Genomic DNA, 20,403 nt, shown 5'->3' with positions numbered 1-20,403 from the left:
TCGGGGTCGGGGTCCCGGCGCGCCGTGCCGGGCAGGCGGAGCCGGTCTGGGCGCGCAGCGAAGTTGCTCCGGGACTTGGTGTCCCCCGGCGCATCCCTGCACGAGGAGGAGAGAGCGGGGTGCTGCGTGCGGGGCTTCGGGGACCCCCGAGCTGCTGACAGCCTCTGGGGACCCCCGTTACCACTGTGGCTGTCACCGGGACTCGGGGCACGTGTGTGTGTGTGTGTGTGTGTGTGTGTGTGTGTGTGTGAGAGAGAGAGAGAGAGAGAGAGAGAGAGACTTTTCCTTTTTTCCTTTTTGTAGATTAAAGGTGTGAACTCGTTGGAAGAGATGTAGAAATCTGTCTTACCTTCCGTTTCTGGAAGCTGAGTGAAATTGTACATAGCAGACAAGACGAGGCAAGTGGCCAGCCCCCCAGGCTACAGAAACCGGCGGGGCTGGCTGACTTTAGAAACGCTGGTTTAAAAAAAAAAATTCACGTCTTTTATTTAAATAAAAGAAGGGCATTGTTGGGGAACCAAAATGTGTTTTTAAGTTCAATTCACTGTGTCATGTGGCATTTCCTGACCTTGTTTTTTTTTCTTTTTACCCTCCCTCCTTCCCCTCTTCTTTACCCCTTTTGTAGATTTCCCTCCTCGCTCTGTGTTGGACTTGGCCAGGTTAGTTGGAATCCTTGGCATTCCTTGGTTGGTGTAGTCAGAACCTCTGTGTGTGTCTTTCTGTGTGGAACAGTGCATCTGTGTGTGTTCTCTGTTTACAGATGGTGGCCACAGTAGCGGTTCTCTGGGTGGGAAAGGCACTCAGAATAGTCAAGTTTCCTGACTTTGACAGAAATGTACCTCGAAAGGTAAAAAAAAAAAAGAATAAAAGTCACATTTTATTTTATGAAAAAGTTATTCTGTATTTGTATCAGTGCCTTGCATACTTAAAAATTGCAGCTTTGACATCCCCTCCGAGTCTAGAGTACATGCAGTGAAACTAAAGAATAAATGCAGTAATATATGTTAGGGGTCCCACCTCTCTTTAAAATTAAGAAAGAAATAGGTTGGGGGCATGGCTTCAGTGGTACAGCACTTGCTTAGCAAATGACCCACGTCCAAAGGGTTCAAATCCCAAAGCTGCTAGGATCCCCTCCCCCTACAACAGTACCTAAAAACCACATCACACCAAACCAGACTAAAACAGAGGTAAGAAGGAATGAAAGAAGAAGAAAAAAGTAGGAATCTCATATCTGTTTGTGTTTGTGTGTGTGTGTTTTTTTTTTGGTGCGGTTCCTGGGGTTTGAACTTAGAGTCTGGGGACTGTCTCTGAGCTTTCATGGTCAAGGCAAGTGCTCTATCACTTGAGCCACAGCTCCACTTCTGGCTTTTTGGTAGTTTATTGGAGATTTATGGACTTTCCTTCCCAGGCTGGCTTCAGACCATGAAGATCTTCGATCTTAGCCTCCGTGTTCAGATCTCAGTCTCCTGATTTGCTAGGATTACAGGTGTGAGCCACCAGTGCCAGCCTATCCCCATTTAAGTTAATTCTCATTTGTTGGGATTACAGCAGTTTTGCAGTTTCTGTGATTCATATACTCTAGCTAGTGTATCCTGCATTCATTATTGCTTGGGTTTATTTCTTTTCATATTCTTCTGTCTGCCTCTTCTTGACTCCACATATAGATGAAATTCTTTTCCTTTTTCTGTTGACTTGAGAGCCAAAGACCTATGCATTATATTTTAAAGCAAATAGTATTTCTGCCCCCACATCAGTCGATCATATTCATATTCCTGTTTCTTTTCTTTCCTGTCTTTCTCACAATTTCTGCTAGTTGTGCTGTGTATCATAGAATAGTAATGTTGGGGTGTTTCATGGGCATCAGAATTGTTTATGAGAAGTAATCTTACATTTCAAGTGGAAAGAATTTGGTCATATAAACAAAACTGTTTCTGTTTGAAAGGACTTTGTTTTAGCTGTCTTTATTATTGAGTTGTGTTATCCCTTTTTAAATTTTCTAGACGTTTCCACTACCTCTACTATATTTTGGGAACCAAATCACGGGACTGTTCAGCACAAAGAAACTGAAGTATGGATAACTTTATTTTACTAGTGAGGTTAATATAATGTATTCTGAAAGTTGTACATGAATGTCAAAAATTTCATTTATTACTAATACTGAAAAAACAAAAAAGGACCATAAAGCTTCTATTACTAAAGAATGAAGGTTGCACCAAGGTTTTAGTTTCAGCCTTTTTGTTTGAAGAGAAAGAGTACCTTTTTTTGTTTTGTTTTTGTTTTGTTACCTCCTCTTGTTTTGATATTGTAAGTGTTAAAATGTAGAATGCTGTAAGAGATTTTTCTTTATTTTCTAGACCTTTAGTATTGAAACATTTCAGGTTTGGAATTTCAGCTCACATATGGTTTATAAATACTGTATTGCAGGCAAATCCCACATGCCATAATCAGTGGATGGACACAGGACTTTCACAGTTTCTCATAGCATGAAGTGATTAGAGTCAGATTGGGATGCTGCTCTATGTAGGATGACTGTGTTATCCGTGAGAATGCAGGCCGCACATTCACTTCTGCCAAGTGGCAGCTCTGTTACTTACCCTTCAGTCACCTGGCTTCTTGTGATGGAGTGTGTGACATGAAATAAAACCACACCAAGAGGAAGACAGTTCAAGAGAAATCCAAGCTTCATGCTTCCACATGAGCTGAACAAAACCCTAGAATATTGGTAGATTATAAATAGTAAGGAGATCTCTGAGTATCAGAGGCAAAGCATTTGTTGTTTTCTCCTTTGAAAGAAAACAAAACATAAAAACCAAACAAACTAAGTGACCAGTGCTGTCTGTAGGAAGAGTTACAAGGAATGGAGCTCATCATGGGTAGGGGATCCTTTTCTGTTCTCATTACTACTTGGAAAGAAATACAGGCCTTCTACAGAGTGCTGCTTATAGTCTGTGTGCTTTTTTCATCTGTTATCACCCATCCATTCATTCACACCGGCTTTTGATTGAGTTGAGGATAAGGTACTTTGGAGTAAGATAAGATATAGTCAGAAATAATAAGACTACAAAAGATTATAAGTTTATCACAAGCAGAATGCCCTAGGAATTTAGAAGACTTTACAAAAGGATCATAAAGGAATGTTTCATGTGGTAATATTTTCATAGATGTGTTTTTGGGTGAGTTAAGAGTGGAAAGGAAAAGTCAGTCCACCAAGTAAAGAAACAAATACGCTTAAAAAAAGTAAAGACTAGCATAATTATAGTCAGAGTATTTGTGTAAGTAATAGATAAAATTTTGAAGTATGTCATTCTGTGAAAATAGATGCATTATCTGTACCATTTAAGTTAACAATATCTCACTTTTTGTAGGTGTTTTTTTAAAAAGCAACTTTTTTAGACTTTCAACTCGATTTATTTTTAGAGAGAAGTAAGAGTTTAACTTAATCAGGAGGTTAATCGGCATAGAATTTCTATAATGGAAGGAAGAGATTAGCATTGTCTTAAAGTACCAACTTGGAGAATCTTGCTTTCAAATTGAAAAAGATAAAATTTATTTTAACTAATTATCCTTGTTTTTGCAGCTTGCCCATGTTTACAGTTCTGAGAAGGTTCTCCATCCTGTTTACAATGTTTGCTGAAGGAGTGTTACTCAAGTAAGCTAAATTTCTGATACACACACACACAACAACAACTTTACAAACTGGAAAGATACCCAGGATATGCTGAATATTAATATATGGCTTTCTTTGACTTAAGCTTTTGGGACGTTTAAGCAACCTTTTGTTCTTGCTGTAGGAATTGATAGTTTATGGTAGCAGCAGCTGGAAAGGTTGTGAGCTGGAGTTACAAACCTGTGTGAATGTGGGGTTTACTTTCTAGAGCTTCTGTATCTGTTGCTGCCATTAAATGAAGCTGGGTCACATAAGTAGAGATTTTAAATGTGTCCTTGTCTTGGCTACTTTTACTCCTATGTGCAATGTATTTCTCCTTGAAGATACTTTGACATAAAAATTTCAAACTCACTAGTAGTAACAAATGGTAATAGTCTTACCATTCAACATAATTTTTTTTTGTTTTTGACGGTCCTGTGGCTTGAACTCAGGGCCTGGGCACTGTCCTTGAGCCTCTCTGTGCTCAAGGCAACAAGTACTCTGCCACTTGAGCCACAGCTCTACTACAGCTGTTTTTGTTTATGTAATATTGAGGAATCGAACCCAAGGCTTCATGCATGCTAGGCAAGCATTCTACCACTAAGCCACATTCCCAGCCTCCATTCCAAATAATTTTTTTGTATAACAACAATTTTTTGTATAGCAACGTGAGTTTTGCTTCACTAGAGGGTTCTTTAAAAATGTCTTGTTTCTTAGAAATATTTAAAATACGATTGTTCATGTATTTTTAAAAATGTATTTTATGTCTGTTATAAAATGAGTTTGTATACATAAAGTCGCAATACATACTTTTTTCATTATTTTGTAGGAAGACTTTTTCTTGGGGTATTAAAATGACTGTATTTGCAATGATTATTGGAGCCTTTGTAGCTGCCAGGTAAGATATGGCACTGTGGATATTACATTAGAAATTATCAGTAACTATTGATAATAAGTGATCAGTCATCAAAAGGAATAATTATTTGTAGCCCAAATAGTATGTCTTTGAAAAATATTGAAAAGACTTAAAAAAGTTAAAACTTTTTGGTTGTGTCAAGTGTAGCGAAGTTGTAATTTTTAGAGATGTTTACTTCAATTCAGATAATTTAGGGTTTGTTTCTGTCTTCTAGCCAAGCATATCTTGTCTACGTCACAGTCTATTTGGCCTTGAATACTTATTATTTATGTATTCTTCACAGCTGGAAGGCAGTGGTTTAAAATTTCCTATTTTATAGTTGAAGAAACTGAAGCTTAAGTTCTGTAACTTGCTCAGGGTCACATATCTGGTAAGGGCAGAGCTGGAAATGGAATCTGTGCCCAACCTCAAAGCCTGTGTGATTTTATAAAGTAAAGGCATGCATGTTTTTACGTTCTATGCGCCTAAAGAAAATAGTGTCTGTCATTCCAGGAGGGGAAGCCAGAACAATGGATTTTTTGCCTTGTAGAATAAAATCACAAATGTAACTTAGATATTTCTATCCATTATAATATTCCCCATTTTTTTAAAGTTCTAGTTTTGAATCATATACAGAAAGCTGTGAGAAAGGTTTAAAGAGAAAAGTACTGATTACCTTGATTTGATGATTACACATTATATACATGTATAGAAATAGAATTATTGCCATTCAGATACTGTGTGACAATTTAGAAAGAAAAGGAGAGAGGAAAGGAAGGGAAGAATTAAGAAATAGACAGGGAAAGTGTATACCCAAAGACTCAGGAAGTTACAATGATTTCTAGAAGCTTTGTAGAACATTTTCCTTCACCTGAGCCTGCAGAGCTAGGTTTGCTAATGCCACGAATTCAGCCTGATATACATTTTCCATCTGTGGGTTGCAGTGTTCTTCTTGGACTGGAGCCTTTACCTTCATCACATGTTCCTGTGGAAAAAGTGGGAGGAATACAAGGAAAATTCTATTTTGCTCTAAATCTCCAAGTGAAATTTTGTCACTCCCCCTCCCTGTACAAAAGGCATAATCAGTTACTAGAACTTGATTGTATCACAGACTTACCCCTCTTTTCTTTCCTTGAAGAAAAATTCTGTACTTGTCAACTGCCTTGTACTCTAAATATTTAGGAACATTTCCTTTAAGCCAATGGGATCTTAACTGAACTAACCAACAGGGTTTCCTCAGGTCTTACTTTGACCTCCAAAAAGCTTTTAAAGACCTGGCTGGTCTAATTAGAACCTTTTAATGTGTAAAAAAGATGGAGAGAAAGAGAATCTGAAGGGAATATAAGCTTAAGCCTTGGTTCCCTTTAATAATTTAGCCAAATTAAAAAAAAATAACAACTTTGTGAAGTTATAGAATGTAAAGCCACAATTTGACTAGGGTGCTCAAGGATGTGGAAGGCCTAACTTCTGTCAGATTTTCATTCATAATTTACTGGTTCTAATCTTGTGTCCAGTACTCTACTAAACAGTAGATATGCTCAGTTTGCCTGATCCCAAAAGGTTTATGGAAAAACGTCTGGAGCATTTAAGTACCCACTGGTTAGTCACTGTTGTCGTTTGATCTCATAAGTAACAGTCAGGTTAGACCTGTATTTTGTTGAAATTTTGAAAAATGACATGTTAACTTTTATTTTTTTGGTTTCCTTATTTATGAAATTGATGTCTTTGGCTTCTTTCAGAGACGTCTCATAATGGTAAATTTGGTTTTATGTTATCTGACATTGAAATCACAATAGTATACTGTTAGAGGATTGCAGGCTTGAGCCAACATGTCTGGTTCCATGACTGATAATTTCTAATGATGTGTTTAAACATCAGTGCTTCTCATTTCTAAAGAATCCCTCAGTGTGAGTGTGAAATTGCCATATGTGATCAGGATTAAAGAAATCCTCACCTCTGATAAAATGATTTTTGTTTTTACTTAGATGAGAATATGTTTTTGCACATACTGTACTTGAGACATATTTAAATTTAAATTAATTTTCTTTAAATGTAAATTGTTCTTAAAGTATTGCTTATGTTTTGCAGCTCTGACTTGGCATTTGATCTGGAAGGATATGTTTTTATTCTGATAAATGATGTTCTCACAGCAGCAAATGGTGCATACGTGAAACAAAAATTAGATTCAAAAGTAGGTAGCAGTATTAGATCAATCTGCCTTCCCTCCTTTCTTCTCTCCTCCCCCCCACTTGTGCTTGCTCCCCCCTCTTTGTGTATGTCCTGGTGCTTGAACTCAGAGCCTTAAAGCTCTTGTCTTTTTTACTCAAGGCTACTGCTCTACCACTTGAGGCACATGTCCACTTCAGCTTTTTGCTGGTTAATTGCAGATAAGAGTATCATGGATTTTCTACCCTACCTGGCTTCAAACCTCAGTCCTCAGATCTCAGGCTCCTGAGTAGTTAGGATTACAGGTGTGAGCCACTAGCATCTGGCAATTGTTTATTTGCCTGTTAATCAGGGAAAGCATGCAGTAAACAAAAGTTCTTATGAGGGATTGGAAACACATAGGTGCTCCCTAAGGGTAAAATGTCTATACTTTGTTCACATAAGGAAATTAGTTTTATGTTTGAGTTTTTTTTTTTTTGGTCTTTTTTTTTGGTACTAGAGATTGAACCCAGGACCTTGTGCTTGCTAGGCCAGCACTAAGTTAGTTTTAAGTTAGAAATATAGTATTGTTGGTGGCTTTTCTAGATGAGATGGCTTGAGTATTGATTTAGTGGGTAGAGAAAATAAAGTGTTCACTGAGAAAAGTATCATAAATGTTCTTGGTTGTGTTTTATAGTGCCTTATGGGGGATCTGGGATACGAAGGAGATATTTGGAAGCTTTGAGTTGTGAGAGAAAGTGAGTTTTGGAAGGGGCTGAAGGATAAGGATAGCCTATGTGTACTTTGCCTAAAAATAGTGGGACACTTCAGGGAGCTTTAGGTTCACACTTCCTGGGTCAACATTAAGTTTTATGTCCTGGATCTTGTACATGTGAACTTTGTATGCTTGGCATTTTGCTTTCTATTAGTAGCATGTATACAAAGGCTATTTCAAGTAATTTTTTGTTTGTTTACTCTATAGTTTGGAAATAGACACAATTAAAATTTAATTTTAGGTATAGTCAGACCATCAGAAAGGTGAATATATAGGCCTACCTCTTTTGCTGCATTGTGAAGTTATATTACTGTAACAAATAGCTGCATGGAGTTCAGTTTTATATATCATTGGTTTGTTATTGAAGGAGTTGTCCTTGGTATCATAATTTATCTTAAATGGCCACCTATATGAGATGTTTATCTTAGAAGTCACTCTGAGCAGCTGATCTAGTTTTTAATCTCATAATTGAATCTTGTAACTGACCGTGATTTTATCTTATTTTTTTCTACCCATATTATCTTCAGTCAGATGACCTTATCTGTTTATTTTTAGTCTTCTCCATTTATTACATGCATGGCATTTTTGAGATTAACTCAAGCCCTTTTTTGGAACTGAGATGAAAATAAATATAAGTACTCTACTGGATTATAGCATTAGCCCCATTGCTAGTGTCTAGTCTTGTTACCTTGGCCAGCAGGGCTTTGCCTTTTTTTCCAGGAAAGGAATGTAGATGTGTAGCTGTCTCAGTAGGTTTCTTGGTTTACAGTTTTCTTTGACCTGAGGATAGGGTAGATTTGTTTCCAACATGTTTTCTTTAACTTTGCCTCTTAAATTTTGTCCTCCACTAAGTCACCTTGGTCTGAATGATGACTGCATTTAAATGGAGGCCCCAGTAAACATTGTTTTCTTTATGAATAGAGAATAAGGAACAATTACAGATTTGTTTTACTTTGGTTTTATTCTTTAGCTCAAGTAGCCCAAGTAATAATAGCATATCATTTACATTTACCCAGCAGCTTCAGCTCTCTGAAGTAGTACTATTCCAGCAGAATTTCTGTGATGAAAATCTTTATCTCTGCTGTCCATTACCAGGAGCCACTAGGCATACACAGCTATTCACCACTTGAAAAGTGACTGCTGTAATTGAGAAACCAAATTGGGAGTTTTGTACATTTATAATTAAATCTCTCCATGTGACTAGTGACTGCTATTTTGGATAGCACATCCCAATACATCCCCATCAGAGTATTTTACTTCTAGGAGAGAACCCTTTGGTTGCTTACTAAGGAATGACTTAGGACTTATTTGTACTAGACTTATTTGTCTAGTATTTGGGAGTCAGAGATCAGAAGAATTGCATTTCTGGGCCATCTTAGGCAGGAAAGTCCATGAGACTCCAGCTCAATGGAAAGAAGCTGGCTGTGGTGGCAGATACTTGTTGTCTTAGCAGATGGAAAGCAAAAATAGGGTTGTGGTCCAGATGTGTACCTGGGTAGGAAGCAAGACCCTAGCTAAAAAATAGTCACTGCAAAAAGGGCTGGACATATGGCTCAGTGGTGGAATGCTCATCTAGGAAGCACTAAGGCCCTGAGTTCAAAAACCCTAGCAGCACAAACAAAGCAAAACCAACCAACCAAACCATAAAATAAAGCAATAAAGACCACAATATATGAGAACAAAGTATAGTAATTCAAGTTTATGATAATGTCCTAAGTCAACTTTTAACCAGTGTACTGTGCTTTAGAAATTCATATAGAGTTCATACCTATAATTCCAGCACTTGGGAGGCTGACAACAGAGGATCACGAGTTCGAAGCCAGCCTGTTATTATATAGTGAAACTCTCTACCCCAACCCCCCAAAAAAAATTAAGGGAAAAGATCCAAAACAGAAAAAATATGAAAGGAACAATTGAAAAGTTGAGGCATTCATGTTTTTATTCTTTGACAGTTGCATTAATGATGTGTGTCTGATGTGTTAGCTTGTTTGTACATCCTCTACTTCCTGTTAACCATCACTGCATGTCTGGGCACACATTCTCAAAGGTTGTTGGTCCCAATACAGCTTTTTCCTTGGGGGCCTTACAAATGAGAGAAACCTTTCCATTGATGCTTGTGATTGATCATAACCAGTTCATCATTTGGTTTATTCTAAAGCCATTATGGCCACACAGAGATGTTTTAATAAATTGGAAGTTTCATTACCTATAATTTCAGGACTGCTTATAATCATAGGCCTGTGAGCATGAGTCATATGGCATGAAGACTTAGTGCTGTGTTTTAGACTCAAATATAGTTACTGAAATTAAAACTTGTCCTGTCCTGTCCTGTCTTCTTTCCTTTTTCTTTTCTTTATGCTGGTAGTGGGGCTTGAACTCAGGGCCTTACACTCTCACTTGGCTTTTTGTGCACAGCTGGCATACTACCACTTGCGCTGTACCTCAACTTTCAGCATTTTTGCTGGTTAATTGAAGATAAGAGTCTCATGGACCTTCTTTCCTTTCTCTCTCCCTCTCCCCCCCCACTCTCTATCTCTATTTCTCCCCTTCCTTCCTTCCTTCCTTCCTTTCTTCCTTCCTTCCTTCCTTCCTTCCTTCCTTCCTTCCTTCCTTCCCTCCCTCCCTCCCTCCCTCCCTCCCTCCCCTTCCTTCCCGTCTTGGGCTTGAACTCAGAGTCTGGGCACTGTCTCTGAGCTTCTTTTGCTCAAGACTAGCACTCTACCATTTGAGCCACAGTGCCACTTCCAACCTTTTCTGTTTATGTGGTACTGAGAAATCAAACCCAGGGCTTCATGCATGTTAGGCAAACACTTTACCACTAAGCCACATCACATTCCAGTCCCTCTCATGGACTTTTCTGCCTGAGTTGGCTTCAAACATGATCCTCAAACTGACTCAGCCTCCTGATTAGCTAGGATAATAGATCCGGGCCATTGGTGCCTGTTTTAAGACATTTTTAACTTGCAAGTCCTACAAGTTCATGTGTATGTGTAATTGGGATAGTAATGTGCACCAAGTTGTGTTATCTGTCTGCTAGAATCAAATAAAATCTTTGATTATTTACTCTTCTAGGAGCTGGGAAAATATGGTCTGCTGTATTATAATGCACTGTTTATGATTCTGCCCACCTTGGCCATTGCATATTTCACAGGAGATGCACAAAAGGTAGGATTTTCTTAAGGTTTAGTGACTTTGGTTTGTTAGTTACATTATTGTTTATGAACAAAAGATAGACTTTTGGGTTGTTAAAAAGAAATGTACTTATTAAGTGACCTTACACTGTGAATACTCTTTACTTTGCGAATATCATGCTAACCATGCTTGGCGTAAAGATTGGACAGTACTAAAATGGCTCAAAATAGCCATGGTTGCCAACATAAAAATAGTGCATGCTAAGTAATGCCCTTTTCTTAAATGCCAGCATGGGGGAAAGGAAATTTTTACACTTATACTAAATTATAAAGGGGAATAGAAGCTTTGGGAAGGTTCTTTAAATCCTACACAAAATGTCAGCTATCAGTAGACTTCTTTGTTTACAGTTGTCACCTTGGTTTAAATCTCATATTGTTTTCTTTTCCTTAGAAGATACTTGGAATTGTGTAGTGCTCTGACAATATAAATAGTAACTAATAGACTTGTTTACCAATCTCTTACGAAAGTGTAGTTAAATAAATCCAGAATAGGGTAGTAAAATAAATCCTGAGGATTTTTCTCTAAAATAAGCTCATATTCATAGGAGGAAAGTTGATATTATATTATAAAAATTCACAACATTTTGTAAACTTAAAAGGAAATCCAGAATTTTAACCAGGGTTTTCTGTTCTAAGATTCCTTCTAATTTCCCTGACTTCTTCATAATAAATACATTAATCTTACAGAATAACCAGGTTTTTTTTCAGTTTTTTTTTTCTTTCCGGTCGTGGGGCTTGAACTTCAGGCCTGGGTGCTGTCCTTCAGCTCTAGGCTAGCACTTTACCATTTGAACCAAGCACTACTTCAGGCTTTTTTCTGTTTATGTGGTGCTGAGGAATCCAACCCAGGGCCTCATGCATGCGAGGCAAGCACTCTACCACTGAGCCATCTTCCCAGTCCCAATTTCAGATTTTTAATAGTGGTCAGACTATTGAAAAGCTCATTTAGGTTAGTGAAAAATAAAGGCAGTGTACTGACAACTTGCAAAGCTTTATTTTTTTTAAATAAGACTTTTAAAGAACTGGCACAATTGATCTTGAATACATGTGTAAAATGTTGTCATGAATTGCTACCTGACTGCCAGCAGACTTCAGCAGAACTCTACTGTAACCAGTAGTGTTCAGTTAGAACTCTGTGGCTATGAAGAAAATGGGATTGGAAGTTAACAGTTGTTGAGTCCATATTATATACTAGTCACTTCATGTAGATCATATAATGTAGTCCTCACAAAGACTGTAGGTTTGAATTACCCTGTTTTACTGAGGTAGGGGACTCAGAAGGACTAAATGACTTCCCTAAAATCTTGGTGTTAGCAGGAAGTAGGGTCATAATTTAAACCCAAGCTCAATCTAGAGTCATGGTATTCTCACAGTGTCCTGCCTGCTTCTATCAGATGCTGGCTCAAGTGCCCTTGACACTTCAGCTTTGCGGCAGGAATGAACTAGAAACTAACCAGCCTTAGCCCAGTGCCCGTGGCTCACGCCTATAATTGGAGGCTGAGATCTGAGAATCATGGTTTGAAGCCATTCTGGTAAGCAAGTCCATGAGACTCATCTCCAATTAATCACAGAAAAAGCAGGAAGTAGAGCTGTAGCTCAAATAGTAGAGCGCTAGCCTTGAGCAAAAGAAGCTCAGGGACAGCACGCAGGCTGAGTTCAAGCCCTAGGACTGGCAAAACAACAACAAAAACAACAAAACACCCAAAATAAAAATCAGCCCCACCCACATAGCCAGGCAGGTGGCTGTAAATCTCGAGGACTCTGTATACGAGAAAATTAGAAGAATGAATAAAGTTAGGTTTCCTAAAGACTTAGCAAAGATGGAATTATCACCTGGGTTTGACTTCATAAAGTAGCTTGTAGCTACTTGAATAATTGTCTAAAGGCGGTATTTCTTCATTCCAGAGTGATGACAGTTTACATAGAAGTTATAACATAATTTATGCCTGTTTTAGAGTTTGGTAATTCACATTCAGATGGAAATGCTTTAGTTTAAGAATGCTATAATTAGTGTGAAAAGTTACTTTACCACTTAGGATTAGATCTGGGATTTCTTATTCTTCTTTTCTTCCAGTTTTAAGTAGAAGAGTGGAATTTGCAGTCTGTTTTTTTCCAGTGGAAGTGCTAGGCAAAGGCACTTTCAAGAAAGGTTTATTTTAGGGCTAGAGACCATAACCCAAGTGGTAGAACAGTTACTTACCTATGTGAGACGCTGGGTTCAATCCACACAACTGCAAAAGAAAAAAACATTTAATTTTTAAGAAATATAATGATTTTGGAGAATGTCAGTTCATCTAAAAATATTCAGATATTCAAGTTGGGCTGTTAATCTACTCATAGAAGTGTTTTGAACTTATTATTTGGTAGTGGTACTGCATTAGTGTTTTAGGTTTCACTTTGTTTTTCATTCTCACTCTTACTAATAATTAATATATTACTTATAAAACATACATTGGGTTATAAGTGGACACACTGTCTTTTTTTATAATCCTGTGAGTTCTTTCTTAACATAGCTCCCCGCCACCCACTTTCAGTACTAAATTTTAAATTCAGGTCTCATAGTTGCTAGGCAGGTGCTCTACCACTTCAGCCATGATCCAGCCTTCTGTCTTTACTATAATTCTCTCTGACACATTGTGTTACAGTTACAGGCTATTGTGTGTTTCACTATGTCAGAGTCAGATAATAGAAAAAGGAGAATGAATTAAGTGGTGTTCTTACCTTTTTAACACTATACAGTCTTTCTGGGAACCATTGGCTAACCTAAGGACAACATGCTGATACAGATTCTATGGGAGAAGCAACTTAGGGGTGTCCATATCCAAGGCTGTAAAATATAAGTAGGTCAGTTCTACCCATTTGTTGGGATTGAGGGTAGATTGTTTCATGGAGATTTGCCTGGAAACAAAATTAAAATGTTATTGTGGAATGATAGATTTGTTTTGGTAGGTTATAAGCTCCGACTTGCAAAGTGAGAGATGTTTGTGTTCTTAAATCCCTAGTAAGCTTATGAGACAAGTCACTATAATTTTATTCTAAGTTCAAATAAGATTGGTATTTCTGAGTATCTTTCTTGTGCTAAGAAAGGCTATTTTAACTTCTCTTAGGAAAGCATGAGAAATGCCACTTAAGGTTTGTCACACAGGGAGGGCATTTGGCATGGTTCTGAGATGGTGTAAAATCTATCACCAAAGTGCCATGCCTGTCAGTAAATTCTACAAGCATTCAGGTTAGGAAAGATTGGTGTAGGTTGAATTTGTATTGGTGTAGGTTGTATTTGCTGTTCAGTGGAAACAATGCAACACATAATTCTGATCTGCTTGAGGGCCTGTTATGGTCATGTGGCCAGGTGTTTTACTTTTATCTAGCTTAGAAATGGTGGGTGGGGGGCTGGGAAGGTGGCTCAGTGGTAGAGTGCTTGCCTTGCATGCATGAGGCTCTGGGTTTGAATCCCCAGCACCATAAAAGCAAAAAGGAAAAAAGCCGGAAGTGGCACTGTGGCTCAAGTGTTAGAGCGCTAGCCTTGAGCTGAAGAGCTGAGGGACAGTGCCCAGGCCCAGAGCTCAGGCCCACGACTGGACCCCCCCCCCCAAAAAAAAAAAGAAATGGTGAGTGGAAGCTTACCTGACCTAAAGTTTCCAAGGAGGATTTTAGCAGTCTAAAAGAATCTGAAGTTTCCACTGGAAAGTGGAAAGAATTTGAACCTTCCTCTGGAAGATTTAGGTTCCTGTGTTCAGTGGTCTGTTAGAAGTCTTGTTAGAAAGACTTTTCATGTTAAAGAACTGGATATATAGCAAGATTTCAGGTAAGACTTTTCTAATAAGTCAGGTTCATTGTCAGTATATGTCCCTTGGAAGTGTGCATATTCTTGAAATACAGATGAATATACATGAATATACATATATATACATACATATATGCACATGCAGTCATGCACACAAACATGCATCGATATGCATCCATTTGTTTTTGATGAATGGACACTGTCCTATGGTACTTTAAATAAGGTTGTTATCAAATAAATAGTTTAAGCTTGTTTCTAGTGGTTGGTAATACTTTCTTTAGAGTACAGTGTCTTGTACATGACAGAATGCTTCCATATAAGTCATTTTCCTTGATCCTTGATACATACCTGTTAGGGACATGCTCAGGGCTGCACTGTGGCAGCATTTAAACTGGCACCATTTTGACTGACTCCAGAGCCCTTGTGTGTTTGCCTGATTACAAACTTTCCCACAGTATTCTGCTGACCCTGAATAACAGTGTCCTGCATTTTGGGCTTCTGTGTAGTGCTTCATATAGCACAAGGTGTCAAATGTTAGCAACCGTATACTTAGTACTACTTAAGAGACTAGTGATAAAAATACTAATAATAAGAATACAAGTCTGGGGCTGGGAATGTGGCTTAGTAGTAGAGTTCTTGCCTACCATACATGAAGCTCTGGGTTCAATTCCTCAGTACCATATAAACAGAAAAAGCCAGAAGTGATGCTGTGACTCAAGTGGTAGAGTGCTAGCCTTGAACAAAAGAAACTTAAGGGTGGTGCCCTGGCCTTGAGTTCAAGCCCCAGGACTGGAAAAAACAAGTGTGCTACTTGTCATTGTCTACTTAGTTATCTATAATCATAGTTCCTTCATTCAATGAATATTAAATATTATATGTCAGGTGCTATTCTAACCACAGCAGAAAGACCATGTACCTGTTTAAGCAGAGCTTGAATTCTAATGGAATGAAACAGACTATACATAAAGTGTGTAGTAAGTGCTCTGATGAAAAATAAAGTCAGGAAAATGATAGAGAAGTTTTATTTTAGATACCATGGTAAGTGATTTATCTTTTAAAGGCCCATTTGAGCAGACACACAACTAAAACAGACTGAGAGACTGGTTTGTGTGATTCTTTGGAGGGAGTATAACCTGGGTGGGTGGGAAGAACAGGTTCTAAGTCCTGTAGAGGGAATGGTTAGCATTTCCCAAGTAGGTAAACACCAGCAAAAGCCAATGAGGACCTTGAGCAAGGTGGAGGAGAAACTGATGTATTTCGGTGGAGCTAGGAGCAAACATGTGCATGCTAAGAGGAGGCCCATCAACATGGTAAGAAGACTGACACCTTTAAGGTGCCAAATACCTGGAAGAGCAACTGGCTCAGGCCAATTCATAAATAAGGAAGCTGGGGCTAGGAAAGACCCAGGTCTAGAAAGAAGCCAGATTTCCAGATTCTCAGACTTACATTCTCACTCATCTCTTCATACCACATCCTACTTCCTTCTAAGTTAGGAGCAGTGCTCAGGAATCAGGAATTTCCTCCCCAAGTCTTGAAAAGTTTCTGACATTTTGATACAATGGAGCAGAACTGGGGGCCTCCAGTTCTCTCACTAATCGCTGACTTGATTCATCTCTTCTGTCTGTTGCAGTCAAATGGTCTTTGGATGAAATGTTCTCTAGGAAGGACTCTTTCTGGGATAAGGCAGTTCCAGAGTAGTAAAGGACAAGATGGACACTATACTCCGGTTCTCATAGCTAGTTTGGGCTCAGTGTTTCCTGATAAACTGTTCTACATCAATGGACTGCTGGTTTTCCTCAACCAGATCTTTTTATTGCATGCAAGCTGTTTATGTAGTAAATAAAAGGACTTCCAAGATAAATGGTTAAATATAAAAAAGCACCATACCAATAAGGTGTATGGTATGTTCACTTAGGGTATATACATTATACTTTATAAAATAAGAAAAGGACAGGATTTTTTGTTTTTGTTTTTTATAAATGATGAGTACTCTATGATGAATATTAAATTTAAAAATACTTGGGGGAAATGGCAAATAACAAACCAATTAGTTTTTATCATTGAGAGTTACAGACTCTTGATCCAGGGTACAAACCAAAGAAGAAATCAGATCTGAATAATTTTTTTTATTTTGGCCAGTCGGTCGTGGGGCTTGAACGCTAGGCCTGGGTGTTGTCCTTGAGCTCTTCAGCTCAAGGCTAGGGCTCTACCACTTGGTTAATTGGAGATAAGGGTCTCCCTGGCTGGCTTTGAGCCACAATCCTTAGATCTTAGCCTCCTGAGTAGCTAGGATTATAGGCTTGAGCCACCAACTCCTGATGCTGAATCATTGTTCTTAAAAGTCTCACTGTAAGTAGGCTGGGGAGAGGAAACTTCCCTGTTAAGGCAGGAATCCAACAGAAGGTTGGAGTGGGACACAGCATTTGAGGGGACTCATAGATACTTTGAGCAAGAATTAGGGGCTAAAGGAAAACAACAACAATAACAACTTCAAAATTACAAGACAAAATCGAACAGAATAGTTTATCCCAGAGAATATAGTGCAAAACATCTTGACAAAACATTCTCAGAAACCAAACTCATTTTTATATATGTGTAGGTTTTTTTTTGTTGTTGTTGTTTGCCAATCCTGGGACTTCAACTCAGGGCCTAGGCATTGTCCCTGAGCTTTTGCTCAAGGCTAGTACTCTACCACTTGAGCTACAGCACCATTTCCAGCTTTTTTTGTGAATGTGGTTCTGAGGAATCAAACCCAAATCAAGTACTCAACCACTAAGCCACATTCTCAGCCTTGTATGTATAGCTTTATTTTTTGAAGTTTATCAAAGTTTTGTAAAAATTTAGGTTCATTAGACCAAAGAATTACTATATTTAGTACTTACTTTAAAAATGTGTATCTTATAAAATAATTCTTTAAACAAAAACCTGTATGTTTAACAAAAGTCAGATTGCCATTAATAAAAGGTATTCCATATAGATAAACTACATACCTCTTTTTTTTTTTTTGGGTCCGGTCGTGGGGCCTGAACTCTGGGTCTGGGCGCTGTCCCTCAGCTCTTCAGCTCAAGGCTAGCGCTCTACCACTTGAGCCACAGCGCCACTTCTGGCTTTTTTCTTTTTGCTTATGTGGTGCTGGGGAATCGAACCCAGGGCCTCAGGCATGCAAGGCAAGCGCTCTACCACTGAGCCACCTTCCCAGCCCGTACATACCTCTTAACTAACAATTTCTCAGTATCAGGACAGATTGTGTTTAAACTTACCAGTTGCCATCTCCAAAGGGAATTTATGCAGCAAAAAGCCAGCGATTCAATGACAGGGATTGGAGCCTGGCTTCGTGGTAGACACCATGCTAGGTGCTATCATGTAGGGATGGAAGAACAGACCCTTCGCTGTGGCTCTCACAAGGCCCTACTGTAGGCACTGGTATATCATATAATGTCTTCATTATATCACTGCTTACATTACATGGCTTAAAGGAGTTCCAGGAAAAGTTGGTGCACTAATCCTCTTCCTGGACATTTCTGTTACTGACTGAATAAGGAAGAAATAGTAAGTTGTAAGTTGTGGGTTAGCTTTTCCAGAGTTACTTTTATGGGTCACTCTGTGAGACAGTTCTTTTCTGTTTATTTTTTTGTGGGGAAGGGACATGATATTCTTTTTTTTTGGTCGGTTGTGGGGCTTGAACTCTGGGCCTGGGCGCTGTCCCTCAGCTCTTCAGCTCAAGGCTAGTGCCCTACCACTTGTGCCATAGCACCATTTCCGGCCTTTTCTGCTTATGTGGTGTTCAGGAATCGAACCCAAGGTCTCATGCATGCAAGGCAAGCCACCTTCCCAGCCCCAGAGCATGATATTCTTATATGTGCAACACACAGGATTACACTGGCAATTCTTTAATTAATGAATAGATTTTTCTCAGCTTTTATATTGTTTGGTTGACAAAGTATTTTTTTGTCCATTTTCCTCTTTGAGGATAAGCCTTTTTAAGTAGGAGCAAGGGGCCTGGTTGGTGAGATGGCCAGTGTTTGCCATTGTGCATAGGTTTTGTAAGTGGAAGAACCTAGTGAGCAGAGGCATTGAAAATAGCAAGGAAGCCGTTTATCTAAGCCAGGAGCAGGGAAGCAGGGGCAGTGTGGCAGATGGCTGCCGTGGTGCAAGGTAGGTGGCCACCCAGGATCGCTGGTTTTGTAAATTTACCAAGCATTCCCTTGGTGTGATGAGAACCCTGCCAGCATCTTCTTTCTCCCTCTAACAATTTTCCCAGAAGCTCACTTTTGGATAAGAATTTTTTTCCTCAGTAGTTTTGGAGAAAGTAATTTCAAAACAGAATGATATTATTCATCTTTTTTTTTCTTTACAAAGTATAAGTGGTTTATTTGTAAAGTTCAGGGTAAGCAGGGATTTATCAGACCAGTAGGAAAATGTCTCGGTTACACATTGGACTTTTCCCACACATCTCAAGGAAGTCGTTGATTCTGCTTAGTGTAAAATTTCCTAGAAACAGAAATGGCTGCATCTGAGACTGACATGTACATTGAAACTCTGCTGTGCTTCTCACTTGATTAGGGTGGCAGATTGGCACAACCATTACCCTGTTTCCATTGCCAAGTATTCACACCACCTTTATGCTGAGCCTAGACACAGCCTCAAACTATTCTCCAAGACAGTGGCTCTGACAGCCAAAATCAACTGATTAGAGCTGGTTCAAAAGACAGGATCCGATTGTATTCCTGACCTAGATTTTAGCCCTGCTATTGATTATGTAGTATAAGTACCTAATCTCACTCAGAGGCTGTCATGTATTAGCTTATTTAGCCTAAGTGAATAAAGGAAAAAACTTTTAACGTTAAACTTTGTTTTTCCAGGTAGTTTTGTGGAACCAAAAGTCTTCCTAGTTAGGAGAAGTTTAAGTTTGGTTGTGTCAGAATGAAGTGCCCCTTGGTTGTGTGAGATTGTTTTTATACTGGAGTGTCTTTTGGCCTCTAGTATTGCACCCACAGAACTCGAGACTTTAATCAAAACAGAAGGAAGCTTAAGAAAGCTAATTTGTTTGTATATCCTGTCATCACATCCACCACTTGGCCAAGACTGAAGGTTTCAGGCCTTGGAGGACTTATCAGGAAGGTCATTGTCTTCATAGTAGTTCTTTATTAGTGTTTTCTCTGGAAGCAGAGGTTTTGTTTAGACATTTTCTCCCTGATCAGCAAAGTTACACAGTCATTGTACCTTCTGTCTTTTTCATCTCCCTCTTTAGGGAGATGAAAAATCTGCCTACCAATCTACTGCTAGATAGGAGTGGTGGAATCTTCTGCGAGTGATGTCTTCTGTTACAAATTCATTGTACATTTAAAATGTCTCTCTTTATTCTCTTATTGGTCCTCACAGGAGACAGCTGGAGCAGCCTGTGTTTTACATATGTGATATAGGTCAAACCTCAGGCTTAAGTGACCTTATGGCCTCACAGAAGGTTACAGGAAAACCTTCCTGAGTACAGGAAGTAGACGTTTGGTTAGGTGAGATTTTTAAGTGCCCTTTGGTCATGTGAGATTCTCATCACACATATGCAGAAATAGAAGTAGAACTGTTGTTTTGTTTCTTTACAGTGCAGGGAATTAAGTCTGGGGCCCATGCTCAGTAGGCAAATATTCTACCACTGACCTCTTATCCTCAGTCCTAACTCTTGCTTTAAAAATTTTTAAATATAATTTTATCATTACTAAGGAGTTGTACAGAGAGTTTATAATTCCATAGTCAGGTAATGAATACATTTCTTTTTTGGACAATGTTACCCCTTACTTTGCTTTCCCCCAGTTTCTCCCTTCCATCCCTGCTCACAAGTTCATTGTTTATACAGTGGTATATTCAATACGGTGACTGCATTTGTTTATTCTCTCTTCATTTCTGTGCCCTCTTTTATCCCCCCTTAACAAGACAATAGCAACAAGAACCAAACCACCACCACCACCAAAA

At 38.7% G+C, this 20,403-nt stretch overlaps 1 protein-coding gene across 1 annotated transcript in view; it reads left to right on the top strand.

Moving 5' to 3' along the window:
- The first annotated feature begins 292 nt into the window (after window positions 1-292).
- Window positions 293-20,403, top strand: part of Slc35d1 (solute carrier family 35 (UDP-GlcA/UDP-GalNAc transporter), member D1) — a 41,534-nt gene continuing 21,423 nt past the window's right edge. Inside the window, exons 1-7 of the mRNA XM_013020586.1 lie at window positions 293-659; window positions 761-847; window positions 2,001-2,068; window positions 3,578-3,649; window positions 4,476-4,544; window positions 6,630-6,732; window positions 10,534-10,626. Of these exons, the coding sequence (XP_012876040.1) occupies window positions 552-659; window positions 761-847; window positions 2,001-2,068; window positions 3,578-3,649; window positions 4,476-4,544; window positions 6,630-6,732; window positions 10,534-10,626 (600 nt within the window). The 5' untranslated portion in view covers window positions 293-551. The remainder of the gene's footprint in view (window positions 660-760; window positions 848-2,000; window positions 2,069-3,577; window positions 3,650-4,475; window positions 4,545-6,629; window positions 6,733-10,533; window positions 10,627-20,403) is intronic.

The sequence above is a fragment of the Dipodomys ordii genome, unplaced genomic scaffold (assembly GCF_000151885.1).
Source record: "Dipodomys ordii isolate 6190 unplaced genomic scaffold, Dord_2.0 Scaffold51, whole genome shotgun sequence".
In the NCBI taxonomy this organism is placed as follows: Eukaryota; Metazoa; Chordata; class Mammalia; order Rodentia; family Heteromyidae; genus Dipodomys; species Dipodomys ordii.
This window is presented reverse-complemented; position numbering and strand designations above follow the sequence as displayed.